We start from the raw sequence: 20,327 nt of genomic DNA on the forward strand, positions 1-20,327 counted from the left end.
TTACTCAAGTCAAACGTAACTATTGCTCCCTGATTTAATTTTTATGATGAAATGAGTTGACAACTGCTGTTACTAGGGTTTTGGAGCATACATGCTTAAAGGGTTATTTTACCCTTGTGGGATGTTTATTGAAAATAATGATTTTTGTAGCCATGTTGTAACGAGACTGTCTCCTCATGACGTTTTTATGGCTGTTTGTACATATTTGAAGTTGCTGTAACTTTTTTATGACTTGAATTAATAAAACTTTGAAACAGGCTTCTAATTCTTCTATGTTGAAATGATGATGAGCTGCTGTTACCATGCTTCCAAATTCAGCAGTGTAGTATTTCTTTAAAGCAAGCAACCTCAGCATTCGTGAAAAATATTCTAGAACTCCAATTAACAAAGCTTGTATTAGCCACCTAGTATTTCAATAGCATGATTTTTTTTTCTTAAAGCTGTGAAAAGTATGCTCTATCCTATTTTCCACTCTGAATGTGCAACAGGAGTAAAGCGATAAAATATGGATTGTTCATATAAAATAAACATGCTGTGGATGTAGCAATTTCAGGAATGCATAGACTGCTCTTTCAAATGCTATGTAAGTATAATAAAACAAGCCTGTAATCTACAACATCTCTGGTGTAGGGTTGGGGGTGGGTAGCTTTGGCATCTGATGGTGGAGCTGGGGAAGAGATATTACACCATTCCTGTGATTTGCATAGCTATCCATCGCAAAGTTGTTGCACAGCTGGAGTCTGGTTTTGCTGTTATTGCTGTTTACTGTCATGGAGGCTGACCAAATGGCACAGGCTATGTGCCTCCCAGAGCTTTGGATAAAAGAGCTTGCTTTGGCAGTCAGTAATCTATGTAATGTATAGTGGCTAGCAAGTAAACATGTATAGTCTATCCAGCATATCTGATTTATAAAGGAAATGCTGTTGCCAAAGAAATAATGAGATACAAGATAAGGAACTGAATGACAAATCTTATTACTAATGTGCTGTTTGTTTTGAACCCCCTGCCTAAAACAGGAAAAGTAGGATAAAATACTGAGAGTCTAAGCTACATGCTATGTTCATAAAATTAAATGTGAAATGTACTCCATTAGAGAGCTTGTGTGCATCTGCTGAATACAACAGTGAAGTCACTGGACTGCACTGAACATAGCTCTGATGTCACAGGTCACCAGTATACCTTCTGCCTTTGGACAAGGTGGTAGCTGACATGCATGTGTTACTGTGCTGGATGTTGAAATGTAGGCAGTGACTGTTCCCTTGGGTGTTCCAACATATGGTGCTATGAGCTTAGTTAGGTACGTGTACTGAGCTGCTGCAGGTTTTACCAAACTTCTCTTGAGGCTGCAGTATGTTTTGGGAAGTGGAGACAGGCACACTGATTTGCTCTGTCAAATTGCTGCTACTCCCGCTAAGTACAAAAATCCCGATGTAGGGAATTTACTGGAGTGCTTTGCAGCTTTTTCAGGTTATTTGTCAGTGACAACTTCTGTAGGGCAGCTTCTGCCGATATACACAGCTCCCTCTCTCCCGAGGTATGCAGACAGTCTGCTGAGATATGCTGAATTTCATACAATTCTGTAAGCGGTTAAATGAAACCTAGTTTTCAGTAAGCTTGCCTTTTGTTGAGTGATGTGTGTTATTGTCTTCCCCAATTCCTCACTCTCCCTATCCTATACAAACGTCTGCAGTGTGGTATCCTTGCTATTCCTCTTCTGCCCAAGATAATAATGCTATTCTTTCCTCTCCTCTTTCAACCTTCCCCATCCCCATTTCATACCTTATTTTTGGTCTGTGGGATGGAAAGAGATGTGCTGTGTCTGGGCTGGCGCTACACATGTGCTGACTTGACTGGCTGGTATGTACCTGCTGTGTGGCCTGGACCTTGGCCCAGTCAGTTTGTTTGAAAATTTTCTCCCTACTTTTCCCACAGTAGAGGAAGGCATTTAAGATCCTTTTCAAATTTTTTTACCTAATGGAGCTTTGTATGTTAGCTACTTGCACAAGCTTAGTGTCTTTAATAAGGCCTTCTTCCTTGTCAAATTTGAATGAAACTAGCCAAGGGGTTAGAAAACCACAAAGTCTACAGAAATCAATTCAAAAATAGAGGACAGTTTAACTCAATTCACAGCTGAAGGGATTGTACTATATATGTTTCTAAACTCAGTCACTATGGCACAAACATGCTGCTCAGCTCTCAAAATGGTGGTCAATGATAGGTTTTTCCCTAGTTCCCTTTTCTAAGTAGTTTTATTGACCTTTCTATTGGGTTTTGTTTTGTTCTGTTTTGTTTACTAAACACTGCACTTGTGCAACAGTCCATCTGCATTAAAGTGTGAATTTATGGGGAAATGGAAAAGGATGAGGGGGGCAAGAGTTGAGAAACTAGTGTATCAGCATCTTGCAGCTTTATTGTGTTTTACAGTTTTTTACAGCTAGAGGAGACTAATGTGCTGAAATTAAAAAAAAGCCACTATCACGTAATGTCAACTCTCCATACGTGCACGTGATGTTTCTTTTCATATATAAAGCAGTTTTGAACTGTTGGCAAAAATGATTGCTATTAAAAAATAATATGGTGTTAAATAGCAAAATACTAAATGTTCTCTATTTTAATAGCTTGAAAGCATTCTGCAAAATTACAAAAGCAAATTTCCTGTAAAAGAAACAAACTAATAGAACTTAATAAAAGAGTATTAGTCACTGCATTAATTTTTGACAAGGTAAATATTTTAATGCTTCCATTTTGCCTAATTCACTAACTTCCTTCCATGAAGGAGCATGTTTTTTAAATCTAAAGTTCTACACAAAGTTGTAATACTGTTCCCTCTCTTTTAATGTAATGTCAATTGTGATAAAGGATATGAAGGGCAGACTGAAGATTTATTAAATAATTTCAGACTGAATAAATTAGATCTTTTTTTACAGAGGGGATAGACACAAACTGTACAAGAAACGCGAGTAATAGTATTTATCTTAGTGCCCATGTGCAACATGGGGAAAATAGTGTTTGTATAGGCAAGTGCAAATCTATTACTTCCTTATGAATTACTACACTAGTATATATTACTGCTAAGCAAAATTAATGTTTATGCAAAGACAATGAGAGACTTTAGAAGAGGATATGCAAATTAACACATTTGCAAAAGCATGACCAATAAAGTCTATAAAACTTTCTTCCAAAGACCTAAGTAATCCCGAAGCATAGTTTCCACAACTACAAAATGAAAGGTTGGAGTGTTGCGTACATAGGTTCTGTTGACACTGGCATGCTCATTATGCTCCTGAACAATCATAGTAAGTCTGCTAAGAGAAATAACATTGTTTGTGAATCCTGTTTATTTATATTCTCACCTGCTGGACTTTGTTTGCTATAATATACAGCGGTTTTGGATTACAGACTACTTGAAATAGCCCCCAAAGTATTCCAGGAAACTAAAAATACTTTCAGCTCCACTGCCCCAACTTTATGACTGCTAGTTACTGAATTGTAGCAACTCCCAGGAGACGCTGCGATCTGGTATTACAAAGGTCCATCACAGGGCAGGCAGGCAGAGAGAGGATAGTCAGGTTTGCTGTAGGGGTGGCTCGTATGCTGGGGATAGCTGGGACCATCCCCATGGAGTTTTATGAACTTTGCTAAAATCTCTGTCCTCCTTGTCTTAGCGGTGACATGCAATGGCAGAGGTATGCGAGGGAGAGGGTGGTAGATAAAAAGGAGGTGGTGTGTAATGCTAGAGGCAAGGCTTACCACGTTACAGCATGTAAAAACTTGATACAGTTAAGAAGTGGTTTTTTCTCCTCTACTAACCCCTAAATGCACTGCAGAATCCTCGTGCATTCAGGTGCCTGCAAGGTAGAGCATGGCTATGCCAAATTGATATGAGTGAAAAAAGTGCGTACAAGTAAGTTAAAAGGTCCTTTAAAAAGCAACAGCCACATTTTCTGTTCTCAAACTTACATTAACTAAATATTCTTACCTTGTTACTGTTACCTGAAGTCTCTGCTGCGTTATACATACATACATGCACACCAGTCTAATGCAAAATTTTATGGTGGCATCCCCCAAAAGCATTAGAGCTGCCACTGATCATACTTGAATACTAATTAAACTTTGGTGAAGAAGGATTTATTTTTCCTTTTTTTTTCTGTAGGGTGGTTAAAGGACACCCTTTTTCTTAACGGAAAAGCCCTTGCAGCTTTTCCGTGTATGCTAGTTACGCATAAGAAGGCAACAAAATGAATTAAGGTCTAGATTAGCATCCATTTCCCATCTGCCATGTGCGCAGCAATTACAATCTCATTGCAGTCACTCCTGGTAGGCATGGGAGAAAGCAGGAAGCGTTCTGCTCGCAACAGCACGGTGAAGCAAGCAAGCCTGGCAACAGGGAGATGGTCCCTGTTCAGAATTAGACCTGTGCGGATCAGCCGGTGCACCAAGCTGCCCCAGAAGAACAGATGGGGCAAAGAAAATGGCAGAAGCTCAGAGGAAAGGTGATTGATCTGGTTGTATTTTGTGCAAGAGATGTCACAACATAAACGCTTTTTGTGGACTACGGTCACACCACTAAGAGCGTTAGTGTCCGGTTTAGGTGGTGGCTTTCTGTAAATGGGAGCCTGCAGCTCAGGAGAGCTGCCTTGAGCAAACTGCTGAACTAAGAGGTGTAACCAGCCCAGAGGAGAGAGAAGGAAGCACTGCAACATGCAGCACTCACAGCTTAGCAAACACTATTTTATCTCTTTTGAAGGTGGTAATGAGGTCATAGAATCATAGAATAGTTTGGGTTGGAAAGGACATTTTAAGGTCATCTAGTCCAACCCCCCTGCAGTAAGCAGGGACATCTTCAACCAAATCAGGTTGCTCAGAGCCCTGTCCAACCTGACCTTGGGATGGGGCATCTACCACCTCTCTAGGCAAACCTGTTCCAGTGTTTCACCACCCTCAGGTCCCTGGAGCCCACCTCCTCTCCAGCTGTTTGTACAGGACACTTTTTTCCTTCTTGTCCTGTCTTCTGCCTTATCTGTAGTCATCGCTATGTACAAAGACAAGCACTCCCAGCTATTTATAATGTATATTTTGGGCTGACCTGGTTTTATTACCTCTTGGCCAGATTGCCTGACATTATGAGTGCCTTCAGAATGTTATGTATTGCCTTAATGACAATTATTTAGGCTGTATTTTCCTACGTGAGTACTGCCACAAGCAAACACTTTTGGTGGAGGGAAGGATCAGACCAGATAGTTTAGCCACTTCTGACAATACGGTTAGGTAAAGCACACTTACTCATACTGAAAACAAATCCAACTGCCTTGCCAGAGCACTGTCATTTTTACAACTGTTATGGAGATAAGAGGAAAATTTTGGGCAACTACAAAGCTGTCAAAGCTCTAGTGACCTTATGCTTTGCTTCTTCCTTCCTAATTCAAATGAAGGCAGATTGGACTTTCTCTTCTCCACAAGAACTGCCAGTGGTCCTTCAGCGAGTGCATTTGCAAAAAGGGCTTTGAAGGCCTTTTCTGGAAAAGCTGTGTTACCTCAGGGGTACAGGACTGGGTTCTGGGTGGGGACAGGCAGCTCAAGGTGACACTGGACAGGAACGGGGCCAAGGTGGGGACACCAAAGCATTCTCTGTGGAGGGACAGCCAGCACATGGCAACACCTTCAGACTGAGGTATCAGGGTGGCCGCAGTGGTAAAAGGATAGTTCAGTGTGAAAACCTGAAGTAGTCCTTATGTGGACTTCTGAAAGCCTTTTGGAAAGCACATATTGACACCAAGAAATATTAAAGATGAGCACATTGATTGACCAAGTGGAAAGAAGAGAGAAGTCAGGTGAGAAATCTAGCAAAAGAGGTCCCAAAAGTGTTCCATAGCTGGGACCAGGGGCAGGCTGGGAGGAAGATAGGAAGGGTGGGGTGGGAGATGAAGTTGGAGAAGCTGAGGTAACATATGGTAGGAAGGATAGAGAAAGCAATGGGACATAGACAAGGGGACATACTGAAACAGCAAGGTACACAAACAGGAAGAAGTGATAAACATTTATGCAAGAATCATAGAATCATCGAGGTTGGAAAAGACCTCTAAGATCATCAAGTCCAACCCTAAATGCTAAGGAATGTAAAATCTAAGACATGTTTTATCTGTAGGTGCTAGGCTGCAGCCAGCTGAACTGGGTACAAGAATCATGTTTTAGAACTGACTGGAAAAAAGAAAAGTGGTGCAAAACTATGTAAGTTCCCAAGAAGACTTGATTTAGCTGATGAAACCTGGGGTTTCCCCATTATTCTTAAACAGTAATCACTAAATGAAAGATTGTCAGCTATACTGTTTCTATTCCTTTTCGTCTTTACAGCAGAAGGAGATACAAAAAATGAAAAGTGCTTAGGACAATGCATGGAAAAGATCATGAAAAATCAAAGAACTGAAGCACTCTGGGCACAGGGACCACTCTGTAGCCAGGGCTCAGGCTCCCTCCGAGCACCACAGAGCAGTCAGTGCCCTTTCTGTCCCTGAGCTGGGTGACCCCGCTGTGTAAATGGGGGTCAGGTCTTGGTTTTTTTTGGCCATTTGCCATGCTGTTCCCTGTGCTGCCTGGGAGGAGCGTCCCCCAGCCCTGTAAGGAGAGCGAGTTGCTTTCTCTTTGCCCGAGGCAGCACATGGGATGTCTGGACACCATTCCCCTTGGAGTAGAGGAGGACCCATTACCCCATAGTCTTCTGCCTCCCGGCAGTCTAAGAAAGATGGCAGCCCGTCCTCAGGCTCTGTTACAGCATTTGCTCCTCTGCACACCGAGCCCTGCGGGCCTCCATGCTCCTGGTCCACAGGACACTCTCCTCATGGAGTAAGTGGACCTCAACATGGCTGCCTGGGGCTCCCTTCCTTTTCTGGGAAGACTGGCCGTGTGCCTGCGCGCTTTGGCTTTGACGTGAGGCTGTATACCAACACACAGCTCCTACCACCGCGTGGGTCTCAGCGCTGAGGTAAGGCAGCGCCCAGCCCTGCCACTGCGCCCGCGGGTTTGACCACCTCCCCGGCGAGAACCGAGGGGGAGCCGCTGGGCCCGGCGGGAGGCAGCCTGCGGCCTTTGACCCCGCCCCGCCCCGGCGTTGCCATGGTAGCATACGGCGCGCGGGAAGGCCCACGCCTCCCCGCTCTCGCAACGTACTCAACGACCCGCCATGGCGCGCTTGGAGCGCCGCATAAGGGGCGGGGCTGGCGTGGCGCGCTGCGCAAGCCCCGCAGCGATTGGGTGCCGTCGCCGCCGGCGCGCGTGCGCGGCGGGCGGGCCGGTCGGTCGGTGTGTGCGCGCGGCGGCCGTTGGCGGGAGGCGGCAGCATGGCGGTGGAGCCGCCGCGGGAGGCGGTGTGGCCGGAGGGCGCGGGGGCCGAGGCGGGCTTCGTGCGCGCCGTGCTCTCGCTGCCCGAGAAGCCTGACACCACCGTGCGCTTCTTCGAACGCGGCGACTACTACACGGCGCACGGCGCGGACGCGCGGCTGGCCGCCCGCGAGCTCTTCCGCACCCGCGCCGTCATCCGCCAGCTGGCGGGGGCACCGGGTGGGTGCGGCGGGGATGGCCGGGCCTGAGAGGCGGCGGGTGGCCAGGGATGCGGGCGGCGGGGGGTGCCGGTAGCAGCAGCGGCGTCTTCTCAAGGACGAGGCCTCCGGGGCGTCACTCGGGTCGGGACGCCGCGCTCGTTTTCGCGTTCAGTCGCGGTATTTCGTGGCTACCTTGGGCTTAAGTTCCCTGTGGCATCCGTTTTCAAAGATGGGACAGAACCTGAGGCATTGCTGTTGTCTTCCCGCTCTAGGCCGGTGCAGGGGTGCTGCCGGAGGCTGCAGCACCCCGGGTGTGGCTGGGAGCCGAGGCAGGGGTACATGCTGCTCCTCTTCTCCGCGTTGGTAAATGCGGGAAGGGAGACATTAGGAGACGTTAAGAGGTCTCTGGGTTTTAATGCCCGCTGTGATTCATTGCGGCTTGGAAGCAAGCATAACTGAATGCAAATCTTTTTTTTTCAGCCTGTCGCAGCTTTGAAATGATGGTTAGTAGCTGTTCAGAGTAGGATGTGTGTGACAGATGTGGGTGTGCAAACGTAGGAAGGTATCTCCAGCAGAAAGCGTGGATCTGAGTATTACTTCTCTTCATGTAAGCTCATATTGCAGGACTGTCAGATGTGGGTAGTTGAACACAACATGTTGCATAGGTGAACGGCAGTTAGTAATATTTTCCCAGCACATTGGTAGATTGCCATTTGTGAAAATGACCGCATGGTATTTTCTGTGATTACTGAGGATGGGGCTCATGCAGTTCTATAGTGCAGGTGATAGGTAAATGATGGTAATGTCATGTTTGACTAACGGCGGCCTGCAGAAGTAAATAACAATTATGTATTGCATAAGGTTTTTCTCTTCCATCTAGTCCCTGTTGCTTTTTGTTTATCCCTTGGTATAAGATGGTGGAGCTTGCAGATGTTGGATGTAAGAGCATCGAGATAAGTTATCTTGTCAGAAGAGGCAAACGTTATTATCCTTAATCTCGAGGAACATAGTGTTGCAAAGTTATTTTGCTAAGTATGAGCCAATAAAACTTTGTTATGAATGATTTTGTGTGTGTGTGTGCAGTGGCATTAGAAAGAGAACGGCATTCTTGTATGCTTTTCACTTTTTATTGAAAGTGATGAGCTAATATGTAGAAAAACCCCAACCCCACAAAGAAACCCCACCACCTCACAAAAAACTGGCTTGTGGAGAAGTTGTAGAGCTTGATAGTTTCAAGTGTAGATTTTGATACGTCTTCCAGACTAGAAACACATGCACCAGTATTATTTTTGTATTCCGTTTAAAAGCGATCATTTCACAGATGCAAGCCTGTGACTCTCAGGTCTGGTTTTAAAACCTTTAAAGCCTTGTCTAGTGTATCCAACTAAAAATCAGCATAAAACTACATTTTTTGCTTTCAGTATGATTTCAAAGCACACATCAGCTTCAACTGCCCCCCGCCCCTTGCTAGTGTATTATGTAGTCTCGGCTGAGGAAAAAAAAAAAGTGTTTTGTTGAACAGTTCTCCACTGGGAAAGAGAACCTAATTATGTGGAATTAGTTTTTTATCTGATTCCCAGAAAAGTTGTACTTGAGAGTTGAGGAAATAAAATTAAAAAATCCCATTTAAAATAAACCCATAAGTTCTTACAGGTGTGGAAATTCGCTGTTTAACAGCTTTTATGTAAAGGGAGGAAGAGCCTCAAGTGCAATGAAGGCATGCTGCTGAAAAGAGAGATGTGATAATCCCCATCTATTGCTTGTGCTTACTTTTTATGTCATCTAGCTCTCGTGTATCCGACACCAGTCTGAATTAATTCCACTTGCCAGCCTGGCAGAAGACTTAATATACCCACCCAAAACCCCAATTTGTTTAGTAGTGGAATTATCTTACTCTGTGAGTAGGCTGGTGCCAGAGGTGGCACGGGAGGTGGGAAGGTAGACGTATTGCTGCTCTTGGCAGCTGTACAGAATTAAATGTGTTCAACTGTATCATCTGCCTGCACCCCGATAGGAACAGAAGCAAGTAGTTTGTCAATTAGGCATTTTCAAAGTTAGGTTTTAATGTAAACTTTTAAACTTTTTTGAGAATATGCTGTATATGCTGTTTTTGCAGTATATATTTTGGTAAAAGGGAAGTGTCTTGGCATGTGTTTCATGCCATCTTCTGAGTCCAAATAGGGTGACAGTCTGTTCTGTCGACAGAAGTGGCTCATCCAGGCAAGAAAAGGTGTTATCCACAAGGAAAACGTGTAGCAGAATTCCACCACTCATTTGATTAAAATGTGTGAAACATTAATTAGAAAACCAAATCAAGAATATTGTAGAGAGAGGGGAAGGGCGAGAGGAACAGATCTCTGTGTGTGTATATATATACATATAGATTTAGTGTGATTTAGAAATGAACATTGTTTTTCATTTGGATATGGAGTATGCTTCCTTCATGCTTAATATTAACCAGTTGAATGTTGTGAGTTTGTGTTGTTTCATGGATTTCACATGTTTGTGTCTTTTGACATTAGAATAGTGCCCTTCCTGAAGGCTGTCTGGGGATTTTGATTACAGAAAATAAACTCCATTAACAAATTCAGATAACTCATAATTTTCGTTTTTCCTTTTTTGTAGGAACTCAGAAGCTTGAGAGTGTTGTGCTTAGTAAAATGAACTTTGAATCTTTTGTGAGAGATCTGCTTTTGGTTCGTCATTACAGAGTTGAAGTTTACAAGAACAAAGCAGGCAGTAAATCTATCAAAGAAAATGACTGGTATTTAGCGTACAAGGTACAATTTTCAACCTTTCTTTATAATTGTGATATAAAAGAAAAAAAACCCCGTGACTGTTTCCTAAGCCCCTTAGCTTGGAATTTAGGGATTTTCAGGGATTTGGTAAATTGTGCAGTCTGTTATATATCCCTGTATTTTCTACTGTTCTAAGGCTGTAAAAGCTTGTTCTGTATGTTTGCCATAGGTTGGGAAATAAAGGAAACCTGAAGTAATTCACATTGTATAGATGATAAGTAAAATTTTAATGGTTAAAAAAATAAAACAGCTGTAAGTTTTATATTAATGGACTGTTCAGTACTCAGTTTTATCAGTTGTTGTCCTTTTAAATGAAAAAAAAAGTATGTGTGTGTATACACAGTCTTTAAAAGTGTATTTCTTTTCTAAATAGGGTTCTCCAGGAAATCTTTCCCAGTTTGAGGAAGTTCTCTTTGCCAACAATGATATGTCATCGGCCATTGGGGTTGTGGGGGTTAAGCTGTCTACTACTGATGGACAAAGAGTAGTAGGAGTGGGGTATGTCGACACTACACTGAGAAAATTGAGTGTCTGTGAGTTTCCAGATAACGATCAGTTCTCAAACCTTGAAGCTCTGCTGGTTCAACTAGGACCAAAGGAGTGTGTGCTACCAGGAGGAGAGACTGCGGGAGAGATGGCAAAACTACGACAAGTAAGGGAACCATTGTGCCTTACAGTTAGACAAAACTTCATCTAAAAAGCTGTATTCTAGCTTACTAGCTAGGCTCCATGATTTATGGAAAAATGAAGGAGCTGTATGTTAACTCAAAGAAGTTTTGATTTATGCATCCAAAATGTATTATTTGTCTGTTGACTCAATTGCATTTTAATCACCAAAGTTGCTCTAAGGGTAAAATCTTGTCTGTCATTCTTCTCTCTGCAACCTAGCAGTAAATAAATCTCTTCAGGGTTTGCTTCTGTGTGATGAACATCTGTCCCCTAAATATTGAAAGTAATTGATAACTGTGCATGTTTATGGACAACAGGTCATTCAGAGGGGAGGAATCCTGATTACAGACAGGAAGAAGGCGGATTTCACGACAAAAGATATTGTTCAGGATCTTAATCGCTTGTTAAAATCAAAAAAAGAAGAACAAATGAATAGTGCAGCATTGCCAGAGATGGAAAAGCAGGTGAGCACAGAGCAATGTTTAATGTGCTCCTGCTTTTTAGTAGCAGAGTGGTGTGGGCACCTGTTGTGAGCTGATCTCCATTGTCCCCACTGGTCCTGTTTTATGCTGGATTCCCATGCTTCTGGGAAAGCATATTGTACAACCCGTGGCATATTAAGATACGTTCTTGCTGAACTGATCAGTTCTGATCAGCTTGATTCTGTGTCAAAATTGTTTTCCAGGGGTCCTGAAAAAAAATCAGAAAACCCTTCGCTTACCTGTTTAAAGTAGTAAACTCTGGTAAGCAAATAGAGTGTGCACAACAGATGCTTCCTATTCATAATCTATCTAGCCTAAGGACTGAAATAAAATACTTTGATTATTTTGCATGACAGGAGAATTGGTATTTGAAAACTAATGCTTATGGTAATATTTTTGTGTTTTATACCATCTTATGGCTCAGGCATATCATTTAGTGTGTGCATGTGAACTGAACATGTTTGTTGTTAGTTGCAAACAAGAGGTAGTTTGCTTGAGATAAACATGTTTTAATTTGTTTTAAAATGCCCTTCATTGCTGATCCTCACTGCAGGTGTAAGTTAGAGTTATTCTTCCATAATGTGTGATTTCATAACAGGTTAAAATTGTTGGAAGTGTGTTGCAGCTGAACAAGTCAGTCATGCTGCTGCCTCTCTTTTGTGTTGGCACTAGTTTTTGTAAGGCCGTGCAGTGAGTCAGATCAGATCCTCGTGCTGGCTGAAAACTAACCCTGAAACCATGTCCTGAGATGATCCATGAGTTCTCATTTATCTGCAATAACTTGTTTGTGTTCCTGAGCCAGAAACATCCTGATAACAGCTTTGGAAAGCTGGTGAGGCGTGCATTTCACATTTTGTTTATCAGATTATGCAAATGCCTAGTTCGTTGTTCTTGCACCTACCTAGAAAGACGCTGAAGTGCCATAGAACGTCCCTATGAAAATGAAGTCTTGTCAAACAGGTTGAGTCTCTCATGGCCTTGCTGGAAGTGATGTGGCTCAAAAACTTCCCCTGATTGTAATATTCTGGAGGCATTTATCAAATAATCCCCAATTCAAGAGTGTTTCTAACTAGAATGTTTCTGGGTGTTTTTTAATTTTTTTTTTTTTTAAACTTCAGGTTGCTGTTTCGTCTTTGTCAGCCATTATCAAGTTTTTAGAGTTGCTGTCAGATGAGTCTAACTTTGGACAATTTGAACTGACTACTTTTGATCTTAGTCAATATATGATTCTAGATAATGCAGCTGTTCAAGCCCTCAACCTTTTTCAGGTAAGAAGTGCACACTTAATTGGTAAGTGTTTTGCAATATGCTTATTTAGCTGCTTGATAAGTAGCCTGACTGCCCAATCACAACTCCTCAGATCCTGATTAATGGCAACTTCTACATTTTGACTTTGTTTTCAGCTACTCCTGTACAGTGTGTATTTTAAACATAGGTAGCCACAGTTAACACCTTTTTGTTAGCTTACTTTGAATGTAGAAGACAAGATCATGAAGGAGGTAGGAAGTGGCCACACACAAGTGTCTACACAAGAACGCAGATATGGGAAGAGCCTTCTAAGCACCTCATGGTTGTAGGTGCTGCAGAGCCTGTCGAAGCAGTGGGGGGAATGCTTTGTCTTTCCTTGGTTTTAGTTAAAGAAATTCACATCTCCAGTGTTAGGAGCAGACTTGGCATATGGGAGGGGAAGAGAGCTCTGTAGTTTTGTGGTATGATAGGGAACTCCAAAGCACAGTTGCTTTATACAGTAATGCTGTTTTTGAGAAAGAAAATAGAAACCTGAGTTAGATAGTACTGGAGGGATATGGCTGGAGTACTGTTGGTAGTGATGGAAAGGGGGGGCTGATTGCAGTAGGCAGTGCAATGAACAGGACAGTACTTAAGAACATTCTGAAAGCAGTGTGGCATGTTAAGTGGCCAGTGTCAGTTTTACTCTTTACACACATTTCCTACAAATCCAAGCAGGTTACCAGTCGTCTTCATACCTCCCACTGTGTGTGTTATTCTGGTTTGTCCCTTTTCATGGTTGTAGGAAAATGGGGACTCAAAGTGCTGCATTGTATCATATTTTTTCTTTTGTTTTCATGTTAGTAAACCCTTAATTCTTTGCTTGGAGTTAATCCACTTGAGTTTCAGGTTTATAGGAAGAAATCATAAATGTATGTCTTCCGTTTACCCTAGAGGGGCTTATAGGGGAAAAAAAAGAGCATATATTCAGCATCTGAGCTGGTTAACTCGAGAGAGATGTTCTGATTTTTTTTTTTTCTTTTTCTGTATTTCCTGAGTCTGTGCCATTGTCTAGAGAATGAAGCAAAAATTCTATCTCTTCTCAAGGTTTACAGAGGTGTTTCAGGAAGTTCAACACTGTCTTAGCTGTATCCCTTTGTGAGTCCTTGTAGGTGTTATGCATTTTGTGATAGGAAATACACTGCCATGTCTGTCTTTAGGGCCTGTTGTGAGCTTTGGAACAAGGGGTTTGCTGTGTAGCAGGAAGCTGTGTCATTGCCTGTGTGGCAGGCTGTCTGTGGGCAGCTTTTTGGGCAGGCACTAAAGGAAAGGCAAAATATTTTGTAATTTGAGTTGCTCTGTGAGGTATGTAGGTAAAGTTCTTATGGTGCAGCAGATGCTGTTGATTATATGAAACTGTAAGCTTCCAACTCGGATGTGCCGAAATAGGTTATTCATGTATAATATATGTACTCTGTGACACTTTCTTGGATTCAGAAGTTTTTCATATGTAATACTGTCCAGAACACTGAAAATACACATCCACTTTAGATTTTCCAGGGGTTAAATGTGTCAGTATACCTTCCTACTGTTGTAGTGAATGCTAGTTCTACATCTCAGTTGTTTACAGGCATCCAGACCTGCTCCTGTTTGAATGCTTGCCTGCTGTTTTAAATGTAGATGTTCTTGGGTAGAGAGGGTTGAGATTTTCATTTCAAAGTTAAGAGTTGAAACAAACTTGTTTGCTGTTTTTCAATGTTAAACAAAATTTTTGCTTTCTAGCTGTGTGTGCAAAAAACCTAACAAAAGCCCAAGAAAAATGCCCAAAAGGCTGTCTTGAGTCCAGTTAATATTAAAACTCTAATTATAGGCAGTAAACTATAATCTGAACAGAGGAAGTTTAGAGATGTTTATAGTACTTCAAAGATGATCTTGGGGAGCTTGAGAGAATTTGGATAACAACTGAGTTCTCTCCCATTGACTCGTTCTGTTATGTCCCCGCCGTCCAGCACCCTCCAAAGATCTCTAGCCAAAACCCTTGAACCCAAGTCCTGTTTCTTGCTGCTTTTTTTTTGGTGGACAGGACCCTTATTTTTTTGGCCTTACAAAGGGCAAACTAGCAAGTATTTAGGTATATTTCCACTTTTCCTATTCAAATGGCAAACTACCCAGTGACTAGGTATGTTTCTAACTCTCCTATTCAGTCAGCTAGTTTCAAAACGGACAAACCTATTAATTTTTTCGCCATGTTCCAGGGACAAGAGTGTAAGTGCTTTAATGCCATGTTGTTTCATTTGCCTTTTTTGATAGGTGCCAGGTTGAATATACAGAAAAAACACTGATCTGTTCCTCAGTAGCAATGTTGAGGAACATAAACTCACTGCTTTTTTTTTTTTCCTTTCCAGAGTTCCGTGGAAAATGCTAATACTGCACAGTCTCTAGCTGGTTTGCTAAATAAATGCAGAACCCCTCAAGGACAAAGACTAGTTAATCAGTGGATCAAACAACCACTTATGGACAAGAATAGAATTGAAGAAAGGTAACAAAGTTATGTGTTTGATAGACTTACGCAAGTTAGTAACTATTATACAGAAAGGTCGTTCTTTTTAAGCACAAAATACTACAACCAAGAAATAATGGTAGTTGAAGGTTCTTGTGTGCTATCCTGTAACACATCTGTTAGAGCAGAAAACATTTTCCCCTGAGATGCAAATTGATAAGTTACTGTTAGATTAAATGCTTTTTACAATCATGACATTTTAAAGAGGAGGTATGATATGTTTAGGTGGTTAAATATTTCATGCTACAGGCCAAGGCAATGTAGCAGCCACTTCCTAACTGTTAACTCGTACTGCAGATGCTCAGCCTGTGTAATAATATTTTGATGTCACTTCCAGTTTACCAGTTAAAAAAACCCCAATCAACAAAATACCCAAACAATTAAGCAGTAGTGCCTTCTTCCTATTTCCAGAAAAAAACTACCTTTCGTTGCAGAGGGGCATTCTTACCATATCTTGCCTAGATATTATGGCCCAAATACGAGTTGTCTTTTTCTTCCTTGCTTTTTCTACTGCTGTGTCTGCCTTACCAGTAGATAGATGTATCAGTTGAGACAACTTAGAGAAGCCTTAAAGCCTTAGAGAATCTGGTAAATCTCTGCTGAGAATGTACAGATAATTCTCAATCCTTCAGAAAGGAAAACTGCAATGGCCATATTCCTACAGTGTGTGTGTGTATTTATGTCTTGATTATATTCACCATGCAAACAAAAGTTACGCTTTTTTAAACTTGTGCTAAAGATAGTTATGTTCTTATCTAAAACCGAACTTCATTCAGCTCAAGTGAACAGCAGGTTAATACGTTGCAAGGTGTATGTTAATCTGTATCTTGAAAAAGCAGAAGAAGCCAGAAAACTGAATTTAACTTTGATACCTTCTCTAAGGCTCATACTTCAGATAAGGTATTACAAGTATGTCTGTATATGCTGTTGGGCTTTAGCACAGATCACTACTACCAAAAAAGAAATTTTGGCTTGGGCATATTGATGTTTAAAGAAATTATGCAATGAGTTGTTTTCGCTCTAGATCTGTGGAGACTGAGTTATGCTGCTTCTCTTCAACTAATTTTTCTACTTTCTCCAATAATTTGCAGAATGGTACCTAGTAACTTGATCAGAACACACCAAGAAATGTTATTACTCTGACACTGAAGTACTGTCCCCAGGTTTATTGAATGCTGTATCTTATTCTTACATGTGTTACAAGAGCTTTCATCATTAGTCCTTGATTATGTGCCCAGGATCATCTATTTCTGGCAATTTTGGATTCCAAGATCTAAGCCAACTTTAATTTTATGGTTATGTTGGTTTTAAGATTTTGAAAATTATTATTCCCATTTGTAGTTTTGTTATGTCAACGTAAATGCTGGAAATGTTAGCTTTTGTATCAGACTTGTTTGCTCTTTACCGTGCATCAGAAGTCCTGCAAGTTTGGAAGAGAGACAGTGTTTTCTTTATAAAGCTGGAGTTAAGTTATAGGCAGAAAATGTAACTTGACCTGTTCTGTAGAGGTTATGATGATCTCAACATTTTGTGTTACAATTCTGTATGGCTAATGTTGACTGCATTTAGGAAGAGCTATATGTAAAGGAGGAGGGGGAGTAATTCAACTGAGTTAAGCTCTTAGTGAAGCTTGTAAAGGTTGGTGTTGAAAGAGGTCCATTGATAGCCTCCCATATCTTGCCCAGCCACAGAATCATCAGGGTTGCAATTTGTTATGAGTAGTTTGCTTTAATCTGTACTTATGGACATTGAAATACTATAGTATGTCTATAGTCATACTTTTCAGTTTATTCTGCAGCATAACTAAGCCTGTCCTAATGCATCTTGCTTTCAAGTACTACTATGGTGAATGTAATCCTTTGGCTTTGGGATATAAGCAATGTATTTTACTTGTGAACTGCTGGTGTGCCATCTTCCCAGTCTTAATGCTGTTCAAAGTGTGTAGGACTGTTCCTTTTTTTTTTTTTTTTAATCCAAAGGAACAAATATAATAAGAGAAGCTGTTTGTGGGACTGATGAGATGTCCTGACAGATTCAAGTATCTTTGGAAAGATTGGTGGTTGCCAAGTTGTTTTCTATATGCTCCACTGTATATAGTGGCTGTTTTAAGAATTACAAACTGTAATTTTGAGCGTATAGATAGTTTGAGACGGAAGTATCTGGACTTCTGTTCCTTTACTGTTCACAGGAAAGCAGTTCTTCCTTTGTTGTCAAGGTGAGTTACTGATTATTTCTTAGCTTAAGTGTGAGACGTTAAAGCACCGCATTTAACACTAATCAGTGCAAACCTCTTATCAAACTAGGCTAAACTACCCGGGTTGGACTCATGTTAGATGACGGTGTTTTGGAGTAAGCCTGTGTTTTGGGGAGGTATTTTGACCTAACTTTTATTCCAGTATTGTAGAATGCATGTCTGACGTGTTTATTTAAAAAACTTACTCTTGCAACTCTCTGCTAAGACCTGTAGGTGGTGCAAGTCATCTTTTGGAGTTAAATGGATCATCTTTCAGTAGTTTGTGACCTGCAATGTGTTGCTAACACTTCTGGATAAATAGAACACAATGTTATGCCACTAGTCCATATTAACCACAGATACAGTAACAACACAGATTAATGTGTGCATCGTGCATAAGCTTCAGATAAAATAATGTTTATATACTGGAACAGCTCCTAATGAGAACTAAGAAAACAGGGGTTCCTGATACTTGTTTGTCTTGAAAGACGTGGGGTTCTGCCCATGTCTGGCTGGTTTTCCATGATTAAAAAAATAATTATCAGTCATAAGCATATGAGATACAGCCCTATTTCTCCTGTGCGGTGTGTTCAGAAGGCAAGTACATGAGGTTCTTGCTCCTTCCCTTAGAGTCAGCATATTTCTGAAATTAAAATGTAGTTGCAGAGACAGGAAGTGCAAATACATCTATTAGTTGTGTAATACGATTGACTGTAATATAGCAAGCAACCTCAGGATGTAATTTTTTTCAGATACTGGAAAGTCTGAGAAATGTGGCAGAATGTAAAACAGTGCTTGTTATGCCCTGAGAAGGGAACTCGTGCTGAATATATTTTTTAATTTTTTGTATTTTTGGGGGGGAAGCTATCTGACACTTGGACACTGCACAAATATGAAATTCCAGCTGACACTTTTAGTCCTCTGTGTATACTGTGGCCGAACCTCTTATACGTCTATGTCCTGTCATAGGAAAGGTGCAGGGATCTCAGCTCTAGAGGAGTTACAGGCTGTGCTCTAACATCACTTGTTCTGATTCAAAGACTGTTCTAAGCTTTTCTCTTGTGTTCCTAAATACTGCAGTGCACAGGGGCCAAATTGTGGAAACCAGTCCTATCTCTAGCAGAGTCAGAAGGTAATAGATTTAGGAAGCTTGAGGTGCATCAATGGCTAGCAGGGTGAAACTTCCAAGTTTGTAGAACATTCTCATGAATCAGTCTTGAATGACAATTAAAATAGCAGCTTGTTTAAAAACAAAAAAACCCCAACTTGTTGCTAGCTAGTGTAGGCAGGCTTGAATGCCTTCACAGTGCTTTATTTAGTAATAAGTTAACCTAACACATGCTTTCTCTAGCAGATAAATGGAGGGACAGCATGGGGTAATGCATGTGGGATAGCTCGGAAGCCGTGTGACTGGGGGCTCATCTCAGGTGCACACAAATACACAGCATGGATGAGAAAGTGAAACGAGAGTTCTGTATGCATTGCCGGCCTGTGATCTCCCTCGGATCGCGGGAATGTCATCATGCAACTGGGGTGCTGTAGCGCACGCTCCTTACGAAGGCTGGGTAGGGAAGGTGGACGGGTTGTGTTTCTGCAAAGGTGTGGCTTGAATGCACAGAGCTCTGCTGTGAAAGGGCAGCAGGCCTATCAAGTGCTCATGGGTCAGGATTATGGGACAGCAACGGGGAGAGGCATTACAGTGAGGATCAGCAGCACACCTGCCCCATCAAGATGAAGAAGTGGACAAAGCCATCTCAAGACAACAGGAAGAAACATGATTATAGGCCCCGGTTCTCTTGGAGGACTTGAGCCACCTTGGCACCTGCTGGAGTGAAGCGTGATACTTGCATCTTTGCACATGCCAGCGGGCAAGTCAGCAGTGTGCCCTTGCAGCAGCAAAGGGTGACAGTGCACCAGCCTCCACTAGTAAGAGCAGGTTGAGAAACATGATCGTTCACATCTGCTAGGTAGCTGTGAGGCTGCATCTAGAGTACTCTAGCCAGTGTGGGACTTTGCAGTACAGGTAGATGGACAGACAGGAGCCGGTCCAGCGGAAAGCCACTGAGGAGGATCGTGGGCTGTGGCATGTGGTGTATGAGGAGAGGCTGAGGGAGCTGGGTTTGTAGCCTGGAGAAGACAAGACTAAGGGCAGACCTGACTGCTGGTTTCAGCTGCCTAGTGGGTGGGAGTCATAGAGAAGGTGAAGCCAGGTGCTTCTAGCACAAGATGAAACAGACACCAACTTCACGAAAGGACCCTCCAGCAGCATATAAAGAAAAAGTCTTCACATGAGGATGGTCAGACTCTGAAATGTGTGCTTGGAGAGCTAGTGATCTCTGTTCTTGTTCAGTGTTCAACTGAAATTAGCCTTTTTTTGAGCAAGGGCTGGAACTAGAGGCCTTGAATTGCCTTTCAGTGTGAATTGCTTTGCGATAGGTTTTCACTATTTTTGTGTTCTTTTCTAACCGGCAGCCGTCCCTGCAAAGCATTGCAGATGGGCTTTGTTACTTCTGTCATTGTGGCTAGCAGCTCTGGAAAGACCTTCAGTACTTTTCCAAGTACAGATCAGTACTTCATTCACAGCAACAGATTGATTTCAGGCAGTTAAATTAGTAGGTGGTGGCCTGTGTCCTCAGTAAGGGAGGGGAGAATGCAACCAACTTGCAGGTTTATCTAAATGGCATAATTAAAATGCACTTTAAATGCTGGGAGTGCCCCTAATGCCTGTAAAGAAGCTTCTGAAATACAGGTTGAATCTGAGCTAGTTGTAAGACAGAGATGTGATTTGTTATTGTCATGCAGATCATGATGCAATACATATTT

General features: G+C 41.9%; 1 protein-coding gene across 2 annotated transcripts in view; it reads left to right on the forward strand.

Annotated features, from left to right (window-relative positions):
• Positions 1 to 10,745: 10,745 nt before the first annotated feature.
• MSH2 (mutS homolog 2) overlaps positions 10,746 to 20,327 on the forward strand; it is a gene marked incomplete at its 3' end in the record, with an annotated part of 52,282 nt that continues 42,700 nt past the window's right edge. The window contains exons 1-4 of one of the 2 annotated variants that reach the window (XM_081997673.1): positions 10,746 to 10,985; positions 11,320 to 11,466; positions 12,603 to 12,752; positions 15,117 to 15,250. In XM_081997673.1, coding sequence (XP_081853799.1) covers positions 10,761 to 10,985; positions 11,320 to 11,466; positions 12,603 to 12,752; positions 15,117 to 15,250 — 656 coding nt within the window. In that variant the 5' untranslated portion in view covers positions 10,746 to 10,760. The remainder of the gene's footprint in view (positions 10,986 to 11,319; positions 11,467 to 12,602; positions 12,753 to 15,116; positions 15,251 to 20,327) is intronic. The other variant, XM_081997674.1, reaches the window with a different exon arrangement.

Source organism: Phaethon aethereus, assembly GCF_964289735.1.
Source record: "Phaethon aethereus genome assembly, chromosome: 3".
Lineage (NCBI taxonomy): Eukaryota > Metazoa > Chordata > Aves > Phaethontiformes > Phaethontidae > Phaethon > Phaethon aethereus.